The following is a 12,193-nucleotide window of genomic DNA, read 5'->3' as shown; positions in this document are numbered from 1 at the left end:
TAATTTGGCACTAGAAAATCACTTACCATTATATCAAACACAGTTGAAAGCTATTTGGTTCGTTAAATGTAGCTTAACCTTGTCTTTGTGTTTGTTTTTGAGTTGCCACAGTATGCAATAGACTGGCATGTCTTAAGGTCAAAAATGGCAAAAAAAGAAACAGCTTTCTCTAGAAACTCATCAGTCAATCATTGCTTTGAGGAATGAAGGCTATACAATGCTTGAAATTGCCAAAAAAAAAAAAAAAAAAAGATTTCATACAAAGGTGTACACTACAGTCTTCAAAGACAAAGGACAACTGGCTCTAACAAGGACAGAAAGAGATGTGGAAGGCCCAGATACAACTAAACAAGAGGATAAGTACACCAGAGTCTCTAGTTTGAGAAATAGATGCCTCACATGTCCTAAGCTGACAGATTCATTGAATTGTACCTGCTCAACACCAGTTTCATGTACAACAGTAAAGAGAAGACTCAGGGGTACAGGCCTTATGGGAAGAATTGCAAAGAAAAAGACACTTTTGAAACAGAAAATCACAGAGTGGGCAAAGAAACACAGACATTGGACAACAGATAATTGGAAAATAGTGTTATGGATCTTAACCCCATTGAGCTTTTGTGGGATCAGTTAGACTGTAAGGTGCGTGAGAAGTGCCCGACAAGACAGCCACATCTATGGCAAGTGCTACGGGAAGCGTGGGGTGAAATGTCACCTGAGTATCTGGAAAAACTGACAGCTAGAATGCCAAGGATCTGCAAAGCTGTCATTGCTGAACATGGAGGATTTTTTTTGTGAGAACTCTTTGAAGTAGTTTAAGAAGTTCTGAAAATGTTTTTCAAACTGTAATAGTAATTTTTCAAGTTATTAATTTCCTGACTATACATTGTGATCAGTTGAATGCCACTTTGGTGAATAAAATTACCAAGTTATTTCCATAAGACCAAATCTGTACATTATTCCAGACTTTTGGCCACCAGTGTATGTCTGTGCTTTACCGCGGGTTTTTGCTGTGGCAGTGTGCTGGGCCAGACCCGTGTAGCATGGCAGATGATGGCGTACACAGCACTTATACCAACAAGCTGGCTGTGAAAGTGCTGGGTCAGCTACCATGTTGAGTCACTGTCGGCAAGATGGTGTTCAATTCAGTTTACTTCACCCATGCACCCCCTGCTGAGTATGGAAGATGAGGTCACTGCTCAGAGAGACCTGTGTGCTTCAGGGAAGTCAGAACTTCTTTTGGCACCGATCCGTACAGTATCTGAATTCATTTACAAACAATCTTCAACTGGAATAGGTCAACGAGGGCTTCCATTTGGAGGTGTCTTCACTACAAGTTGTCATAAGGTTTATGTCTTAATGTTTGTGGAGCACTAACAAGCTCAGAGAGCATCTGCAGAGGCGTATATAGAAATTACATTCCACATGTTTTCAGGGTGCTTTTGCTAAGTATGACTTGTCTGAGAAATACGTTTGATTGGATCAACTGCTGACATGAAATAAAAACCATCAAATATTCAAAGATTGACATTTTTTACTCACCCTCATGTCGGCCCAAACACTGTATTACTTTCTTTCTTTCATGGAACACAAGTTCCGTGTGAATTTTAGGAATTTCTTAAGAATATCCTGGCCACTCATTGACATGGTGAATGAAAGTGAATGAAGACTGTTGCTGTCAAGCTCAAAAGGGACAAAAAGCACCAATATATATGGTCCAAATGACTCAACTGTTCTGAATGTGTCATGTTATAGTGGTGTGAGGAACAGATTGAAATTTAAGTCATTTATCAAAGAAGATCTTGCCCTCTGCAGTTCTTAAATCAAATATGGCACCTGTAGATGTGGCATGTCAGGGTTGATATCAATGACGTCATTGGTTCTTTTGTCTCATAACCAAACATCATTCACTTAAAATTCACCTAAACTAAAGGCATTACATATTGTTATGGTGTTTTTTGGTGGTTTTCTTGAAAGCTCCAGTCCTCATTCACTTTCCTTATTTAAAAAAAAAAAGAGTGCTCACCTTTTGTGTACCATGGAAAAAATATATCATACAGGTTTGGAATAACATGATGGAGTTAATAATGACAGAACTGTCATTTTGGGGTGAACTACCCCTTTAATGATGTGAAATTGTATCACTTCTTTTATCTCCAATAACAATCAGCAAAAACAGACAGTAATTACAAGAAGAAGAAAAAAAATGTGATTATGATTGTAACGTAATTACCATAACTGTAGAAAATCAGCTATCATAGAGGTCAAATATACTCAGGAGTCTTTAAATATGGACATGAATGCACACGGCAAACAAAAAGCTATGCAACTGAATGGATTTCATTACACAGGCAGTGGGAATAAAAATCTAAACATCATGACTTTGAAAAAAATAAACACTCCCAAAAATAGAAGGAATAAGAACAATTAATCCTTATTTTGGCGAGTATTTAGGGTTTTCAAGAAACATTGTGCATTAAGCACATTGTTTAATCCTGCTTTCGGTAAACATGCTCATCTCATGACAAACAACATTTTTATGGAGAAACAACCACATTCACCTGCAATCATAAATCCTTAATCCTGTTGATAGCTTTGTTTATATGGGACAAGCAGTCCAGAATGCAGTTATCCTAGATTGTTGTTAGGATAAATACACAAAAATACACAATCAGCATAGACTAAATATATGATAGATTATTTAATATTACTCCATATTTAAAAGTTTACATCAGATAAACCTTACTAAGCCATGAGCAAAGTAAAAAAAAAATAAAAAAAAAATAAAAAAAGTTAGTATATCGGAATTATCGTAAATATGAGTTTCCCTCTCGGAAGTTGCACATGAACGACCCCTCAAATTGTAATTATGACTGGGAAACTCAGAGATCATTTTGATACCAGAGTTTCCGAGATAGGAGGAGTCGTAAACTTTCAACATGGTGGAGGAGGCTACGGTTTCTGTTGTGAATAAAAATTTAAATACAGCTAATTGTTATCGCTTGCAGTTTTGGTCATATTCATGTATGTATATCAGCAACCATTTGATGCATGATGCACATTTTACAATATGAAAATAGCTTGTATTTGCGCAAAATTCCATTATCGTCAAAAAAGCTAACAGAGTAATATGTGTTATGGTGTCAAAATAAAAGTTCCTTAAGAAGTATGTACGAATAAACCTGGCTTCGTCCATGTTTCCTCTTCTTTCTGACAACAAAGTACTTTTACGTGACGTACTCGTAATTACCACTTCAGAAGTGGGACAAAGGATAATTCCAATAGCACATGAAGGCAGCATTAGTTCACACAAAAATGAAAAATCTACAATAATTTAATCACCCTCATGTCGCTCCAAATCCGTAAGACTTTCTTTCTACCATGAAACACAAAAGGAAAATTTTAAAGAATATCCTGGCAGCTCATTATCCATATTATGAAAGTGATTAAAGGTGAAGTATGTAATTTCTTTGATACTAGTGTCACCAAACGGAATTACAAAAATAAAGTATGTTTTCAAACAACCTTTGCCAACACCCCTTAGACCATCATGCCCTTTCACACTCTCTGATTCCCTACAAATAGGCCATACTAAATAAAAGTTGATAAACATTTAACATCATTATAAACAAGAGCACTATAACATATACACACTGGACAGAAAGTGTGGCAGAGGAATCGGGTCGTCCGATAACATCGATGGATTGAACAGCAGCTGGGTGTGTGGGGGATCGAGCACATGAAGTAGGATGGTTCTTCTAGTAACAAGTAAGCATAGCTAAACATATTCCGAGTATCTTACAAATGTATGTGGTATTTATGTGGTAGTAATTAACTAACTTATGTTGTAATACCTTGAGTGTAGATTAACTGTAGAGAAGAAACTCGGCAAGTTCTGCATCTTCAACTAACCCCAAAATTTCCCCAAAAGTCCTCCACCTTGTAAATGCTATGCCAGTGTTCACTCTGGTTTTACTCCATTCTCTGCCTCTGTGTCTTTAAGCAAGTCTTCGAATTTTGGCAAAGCTAAATTTATTTTCCAGTGTACACATCTTCCATGGATGTTCACATTCCCCAGCTGAACAAATAGCCACACCCCAAACTCACGCTATAGGTTGAGCTAGAAAGGGATGGGTGGAGCTGAGCAGGTTGCTCAACATACAGTATAAACTAGGGATGGGCGATACTACTTATTTTCATTTCGATCCGATACCAATAATTTCAAGTTCAATATCTTTAATATCGATACTTCTATTAAATTGATTTTTTTGTGAATGTTTTGGGATAAAATTTAATGGGTAATTTAAAATAAAAGTTTATGTCATAATTCAAGTTTTTTTTATTTTTTTATTTGTGAGCCTAAACAGAAAATTATTAGACTTCTGTTTTGTTTACCCTTACAAAAATCATGGAACCATGGTTTCACTACAGTAACTATAGTTTAACCATGGTATTTAGTTAAACCATAGTTACCACACAATTAATCATAATTACTACTACAATATTACTGTAGTAAAACCATGGTTAACTATTTTTTGTTAATCACTTATTAACAACAATTACACACAATTATAAGAAATGCCACCTTTAGATATGTTGTTATTTTAGCGTGAATATACTCCAGAAGTAGTGTTGTAGCAGTGTCTGAAGAGGTGGGCAGAAGTTTCTTGCTGGCATGATGTAGAGTACACTGCTAAGAACCATGGTATGGTAACTTGATGTTAAATATGTATTTAAATTAATAGGTGTCATTAATATTCCTTTTATTAGGCTGATATGAAAATTGCTAATACTTTATTATTACTCTAACTAATAAAAACTGTTAAGCATTGTAGCTAATATGAGTGTAGTAATGTTCACGTTAACACGTTATCTTGTATTAACATATATAGCCTAAATAAAAATCGATGGTTATTTGTTTTATTTGTGTACTATTATGTGATTTTCTGTGTATAGTGTAATTGTTTTCCTAATTAGAAATATAAATTGTAATGACTACGTTTAGCAAGGAAATACATTTACAGTACAAATTATGGTTACTCCAGGAATGCTTGTGCATTAGATGCTGGAAATGTCCCACCCCTTACTGAAATGTTATTGGTTAGCAAATATCCAATTGCGTCTGAAATTAACGTTCTGATTGGTGGATCAGCTTAGTTGGACTGTTTGTCTTGCCAGTGCCATCAGCAGCTCCGTGCGCATTTAGAGAATCTCTGTACACTCTGTACAAAAATATATACACACACACACAAACACACACACAATTCACTCAACGGTGCTGCAGCATTGAGTTAACAGATTGAAAAAGTTCCGGGTCAAAAGACTCCTCATTGTTCTGGTGGCCATACGTATCATCACTTATTTCAGGTGAGCATACGCAAAATCCTATAAAAGATAGGTGGGCATACAGCATATGCCTGCTTATGCCCTAGACTACACAACCGGAAGCTGTTTTTCTGATTTTCTGTACCTCTACAAGACTGATCCCTCTTGTTTGAACGAGCCTTCTGATGGCACAAGCACTTGTCTGCTAGTGTCTTTCAGCATCTCCATCCTGCAAAAGTATTTGCTTATATAGCCTAATCCTTTTTATTTAACTTTGAAGCTTATGATTATTGTTCATGTTCATGGTAACCAAATAATATCCCTAGTTTAAAAAAAATTAGAATCAATATTTTGTGTGAGGATCGATATTTTTGATACAACGTCAGTATCGGAAATATCGATACTTTAGGATCGATCCATCCATCCTTAGTATAAACATCCATGTTTTAATAGTGCCTGGGAGGCTCAGTGTTTATACTTTTGGGGGAGGTAAACCCACGAATGGCTTACTTATTGTTGTCAATGAACAATAAACTGGGATAGGAGAAAGTATTTTGGCATAAAAAGAAGTTACATACTTCACTGTGACAAGGAGGAGGGTGGGGCCGGGCCGTGACTACGCACGCCCGGCCCCCAATCGGGCTAATCAGCCAAGGAGAGGGATAAGTGCAACGAGATGCAGCAGTTCGGGAGAGAGAGAGCTACAGGCAGCTGCCCTGTATGTGTTTATGTTTGTGTGTTTTTGTTTAAGTTTATTAAAACATTACTTTGATGCTTCATCCGGTTCCCGCCTCCTCCTTTCCATTGAAGGACTGAGGCTGTGAAAGTGAATAGGGACTAAAGCTGCCAGTCCCTAACATTCTGCCTCCTTTTTTGTTCCACAGAAGAAAGAAAGTCATACAGGTTTGAAACAACACAAGGTAAACCGTGACAGAATATTTCATTTTTGGGTGAATTATTCCTTTAGAAATAAAGCTTTCACTTTAAAGCCTGTAAGCTGGGTCAGGAGTTTTGTTTTATGTGTCCTCTCTGGCCTTTCTTAGCTTGTGTCTTAAACATTAAGACATACAGTTCAGACATAGGCCATGTGAGCACAGTCCACCCCACTGCACTTCTTCCCTTATTCGGCCTGTTCTCTGTGCAGTAAATGATAGATATCATGAAGTTTATATTTGTTAGCAGATGTAGCTTCACAGCCTATTAGTCACAATGACAGCTACTTAAACCTCCAGGGATATTGAGGATACACAGGTTTTGTCTTTACCCCAGTCCTACATAGTCATTATGGGCCTGGTCCATTTCCACTTTTGCTTCACTGAACAATAAAACCAGCCCAGCCCAACACAAACTAGTCCATCTGGCACCAACAATCATGCCCCGGTTCAAATCACTGAGATCACATTTTTTTCCCCATTCTGATGGTTGATGTGAACATTAACTGAAGCTCCTGACCCGTATATGCATGATTTTATGCACTGCTGCCACATGATTGGCTAATTAGATAATTGCATGGATGATAGTTGGTGCCAGATGGGCTTGTTTGAGTATTTTTGTCACTACTGATCTCCTGGGATTTTCACGCACAACAGTCTCTAGAATTTACTCAGAACGGTGCTAAAAACAAAAAAACATCCAGTGAGCAGCAGTTCTGTGGACGGAAATGCCTTGTTGATGAGAGAGGTCAACAGAGAATGGCCAGACTGGTTCGAACTGACAAAGTCTACGGTAACTCAGATAACCACTCTGTACAATTGTGGTGAGAATTCACCACAATTCACCACCAATTGGCGCTGTTTGGCGGCACGAGGGGGACTTACACGATATTAGGCAGGTGGTTTTAATGTTGTGGCTGAATGGTATATATATATATATATATATATATATATATATATATATATATATATATATATATATATATCTTTCTTTTTTGTACTTTTGAAGCAGTTATACCTGTGTTAATTATCTACAGTTGATAGTTTAGCATTTTTAAGCTTTATACTTTTAAATAAATTGACTTGTTTTTTCCCCCACTGTTTACGCTTGCTTGATGTTGGGTGTGTTTAACTAGGTGTACATGTAGGTAGGGGGGCCCCATTTTTAAAATCTGCTTAGGGCCCCCAAAATGCTAGGGCCGACCCTGTCCTTTCATGCTTGTAAATTAATTTTATAAAAAACAAAACATTACACATAATTAATGGTTGATGACTAAGATTGATGACTGTGCCCTGGAAAACATTTTTACATCTAAAGCTACCAGTCAGTTCATAATGAAATATGGCTAAATCAAATGAATATTATAGCTGCAGTAAGACACAATTTGAAGATTTGAAGCAAAAACATATTTGAAAATTTGAAAAAAAAAAAAAAAAAAAAAGACAAAGTAATAGAATGAAAACAATGGTATGGTATAACTTTTGATTTATAGTCACTAAGTACAAAAACTAATACTATAAAATGTATTGCAAAATATTCCAATATTTACAAATACCGACTCTATAATGCCATTCACAATGCTTCATGGGAGTGGGCAATCACTTAGCTATTGTGCCATGATTTTGTCCATTGGTCACAGCAACATTTCTGATTGGTAGATCCCTCCTCAGGATTATGGGTAGTGTAGTTCTTCACTGAAAATTCGGCAATTAAGCATGTCTTTTTAATTAATTTAAAATCACATTTACTTGTGGCTTCTACGGAAGCATAAAACAATGATTACCAACCTCAGAAGTTATGGTAGGTCTGTCTTGAAAGGTCTATATCATAATTATTATTAATTTTTTAATTCTATATGGAGAAAATTAATGGGATTTGTACTTCTAGAATCCTACTGTTACACTCTATTTGTCAAATATTACATGCCACAGCAAAAGCATTAAAAGCCACACTTACCCAAGCGTGGTCATGGTCACAATGGTATACCAGAAAGAGGCTGGAATGCTAGTGAATTTACTGGAGCTGGACCCCTTTTCTGCATAAAACATGACCGTGGCAAAGATGATAATGGCCATTGTAAGTGAGAAGAGGAGGAAGCCAAGCTCAGAGGCACAGCTCTTCAGCGTGTATCCCAGGATCCGAAGACCTTGAGAATGCCTTGAAAACTTGAAGATGCGAAACACCCGAAAGACTCTTAGGGTGACAAAGGCACCACTCACATCCTCATTGTTGGTCATCACAAGGCCAATGTAATAGGGCAGGATGGCCACTACATCAATGATGCTCATCACACTTCGCATGAACCGGTAGCGACTGGGTGCTGCAAACAGGCGCATGAGGTACTCCACGGTGAAGATCATCACACAGGCCGTGTCCATGCAGAAGAAGGCTACAGTGTAACGTTCGCCACATGGCACATCTTTTTGGTTGGGTGTGGAGCCACATGGAACCGTTTCCACCACGTTTGTGATGACGGAAATAGCAATAAAGAAGCCAGTGACATAGTAGAACACCAAGGCCATAGTGCTAGTGTGGGGGTTCTCAAAGGCTCGCCACATGGTCTCCCTAAAGTTCATGTTGGGTAGTTTAATGTCTTTGTTCTCGTCCTGGTCATCCATGAGTCGCTCAGCATTTTCCCGCTTACGATCCTTGTATTCTTCGTAACAACAGTCACCAATAATCTCAGGAATGATGCCAAAGAAAGCAAGTTCCTCGTCATAGGCTGAGATGCACTCATATCGAGGATAGTGCAGCTTGCCAGTACGGTAGAAATTGAGGACACTGCGAAAAGCATCTGGGTCCCTGTCAAAGAAGTACTCCTTAGTTTCCTCATTGTAAAAAAACTCTTTCTCAGTACTGCCTAGGAGCGTGTCTGGGTAGCGGTCCAGCGTAGTTTTCCAGGTTTGAAAACGGCGCCCACTGACATTCAGGATGATCAGCTCATCTTGCCTCTTGCTTTGATCCCTGGGAGCCACAGGCATAGGGCAGTTTGCCACTGGCATCCAGCCAATGGCAGCTGCTCGGGCAAAGGGAAGCCATGCTGCCACTCCAGCTGCCATGGTGACTCAAACTTAAGAGCTCTGGACAGGTGCACCACCTTCAAATGTACCTTGCTCTAATATCAGCCATCATCTTTGGGAGAGAGGATTCACACAAGAAGACAAACTATTGGATATCGACTAGATAATGTAGCAAACTTATTTAAGAAATAACAATAATGTTCTACAAAAATGTTGTCTGGATTTCAGCTGAAAGTGGGAAAACAGTAACCAATGATATCTTCTTACATCTGCTACAATTACATGACTTGTACAACGTTTTTGAGCCAAATAATGTAAGTGGATACAGTTTTTTACGAAGCATGAGTATCAATGACAAAATACTCAATCTACCACAAAATCTACCATTTAAATCAAAGCTTATCATATTTTCCACTACAATACATTATTATTACAGTTATTGTTACTACACTGAAGTGAAGTGAGCATGTGCAGTGGTAAGGTAACTTTAAAGAGCTATTTCTACCATTTTAAGATCTGACCCTTAAAAATGTATTCAGAGTCAGGTTGATTTTTATCAATTTTTATTTTATTCGAATAAAACCAGTTAATTTAAATTTTACCACATTAAGAAATGTTTTATGATAACCTGAAAAGATCTACTAGTTGCTTCAAACTAATTTATTGCTATGTACAGTAATGCTCACCATGGTAAGATTTTTGTGTGGGTAATTGTAAAAACAAAGATTTCACATTCATTTTTTTATTTTTTTTTATTTTGGAAACTAAACATTAACTAAACTAGTAACTAAACGGTACCAGGCTTAACTTGCATGATTTGTTTTGGGTGTGGATGAGCTACCTGTTGAGTCATGTCCCAACACTGATAAACTCTTACTTAGGTCAAAAAATAGTAAAGCAAAAAATAAAATAAAATAAAAAAAAGAAGAAGCAAATTTGGACAAAACAATAATGAAAGAAATTAAGAAAGAAAGAAAGACGTGATGCTGTATTTTAAGGTGGAATCCTGTTTATATTAAGCTGCTGATGAATGAACCGCATTGATGTCACATCTATAAAAAGGCATCCTTTTCTCCTACATAGCAATCATAAACGATCAGTACAATCTTTAATCAGTATCCTTCTGAAATGATGCGACGAAAACAACAACAACAACAACAAAAAACACCGTTACACTTACCTAAAAGTCGGCGTTGTGAAACTCTATATGGCTACAGTAATACAGAACTATTTATAATAATGAACTCTTTCCCCTTATCCTGTGTGCGTGTTGGCTTAACGCGGGAGCGCAGCGCGGTTTTAGGTAGTGAGAGTATAAATGAGAAACTGATCGATGTGCGAACAGATCCAACTGAACTAAGTCGATGCTCGCGAAATGAAACATCTCATTTTCACGTCAGTCCCTCAATCAGCACTTCAGCAGCAGGACCTAGAAAGACTGAAGAATCAAACTCCAAATACACCTGATAACAAAAGCAGCACTCCCATCTCTCTCTCTCTCTCTCTCTCTCTCTCTCTCTCTCTCTCTCTCTCTCTCTCTCTCTCTCTCTCTGCCTCCCTCACTCACTCTCGCCTATATCAGATTCAGTCTTTCTTTATGCGCATTCACCACCATTTGTATATCCTCCTTTCTTTTTGTCTCTTCTTTTAGTCACTCCCTTTCTTTCCTTTATTGCTCCTTATTCCTTTATTATTATTTTTTTTATTTTTTTTTTTATTTTGTAATGACTTGCCTATGTAACTTGACATGATAATGGAATGTTGTGGAATTTTGCATATTCATATTCCTCTGTATATGTTGAATTTGCAATAAATAAAAAATGACAACATGGCAAAAAAAAAAAAAAAAAGATTCAGATTCAAAAGGTACTTTATTGGCATGACACATATTTGTACATATTGCCAAAGTGTTTACAGCTGAGCTGCATACAAATAAAACAGTGTAAAACAAAGACAGCGCACAAAAATTGACATGTTATACTGTATATATAAAAAAGACTAAATATACAATGTATGCTTGACAAATAAGGTAAAAAGGAAGTTACACATAAAGGAAAAATGAAATATTACTAAAAAAAAAAAAAAAACATAAGAAAGAGCTAGAGTAAAATATGATGGAGACACATACCCGGGTCAGTTCATTCACTGTCTCTCATACTGTGGCAGACAGACATAAATTGTGCTGCTATCACACAGCAGTCCTTGTGTTCACCCAATAAGAAGGGCAGTTTTTCATCATTTGTTAAACAGTCAAATTTACTGTGTATATGTTTCATTCTTTGGTAAAATTTCCCCGGATGGCTGTGTATTTTGTGCATTCTGTTAGAAAATGCAGCTCAGATATTCTGGAATGCTAGTAAAATTATGCTAGTGACAGATATTCTGCCATGGTATATTGTCTTTTTAGGTCCAGATAGCATTGCATTTTACTCTGTTGTAGTGTTTGAGTTTCCCAATAAGTCATATAATTTTGTTTTATTTGCACTATAATTTGGCTGTATCTGATTAGTTTGATTAGTTTAGCAGTATTGTTCTGGTCCAGTGTGATGAGGGTTAGTAGATGTTGGTGAAGCATCAGGACTGAAGCTCCGGACCAGCTGAGAGAAGGGATTGGTTTCTTTGCTCAACTCTTAGTATTGTAAGGCTTTATAATGGTATGAGTGGGGGTCATTGAGTTTTAGATGTTTCCAGAATTTGATTGCCCATTTTTGTATTTTTTGAATATAACAGTGAATATTTGCCTAATTCTGCCCTGCATGCCTTATTTGTTATGTCCCTGTAGAATATGTTTACAGAATTGGTCTCAATTGTACGTTTTCCCCATTTGGTGAATTCTTGATTTGGATTTTTCAGTGGACCCCACACTTCACTACCATACTGGGCAATCAGCTCAATCATGGATTCTAAACATTTTAACA

At 37.1% G+C, this 12,193-nt stretch overlaps 1 protein-coding gene across 2 annotated transcripts in view; it reads right to left on the bottom strand.

Annotated features, from left to right (window-relative positions):
• The window catches only part of LOC127425940 (potassium voltage-gated channel subfamily D member 3-like), a 249,179-nt gene extending 238,490 nt beyond the window's left edge, over nt 1–10,689 (bottom strand). For both annotated transcript variants that reach the window (XM_051672293.1, XM_051672295.1), the window contains exons 1-2: nt 10,456–10,689; nt 8,212–9,387 (exon numbers count right to left, since the gene is read on the bottom strand). In XM_051672293.1, the coding sequence (XP_051528253.1) occupies nt 8,212–9,314 (1,103 nt within the window). In that variant the 5' untranslated portion in view covers nt 9,315–9,387; nt 10,456–10,689. The remainder of the gene's footprint in view (nt 1–8,211; nt 9,388–10,455) is intronic.
• Between the last annotated feature and the right edge of the window lie 1,504 nt (nt 10,690–12,193).

The sequence above is a fragment of the Myxocyprinus asiaticus genome, chromosome 35 (genome assembly GCF_019703515.2).
Source record: "Myxocyprinus asiaticus isolate MX2 ecotype Aquarium Trade chromosome 35, UBuf_Myxa_2, whole genome shotgun sequence".
Classification (NCBI taxonomy): Eukaryota; Metazoa; Chordata; class Actinopteri; order Cypriniformes; family Catostomidae; genus Myxocyprinus; species Myxocyprinus asiaticus.
Note: the sequence above shows the minus strand (reverse complement) of the source record. Positions and strands in the feature narration are given on the sequence as shown.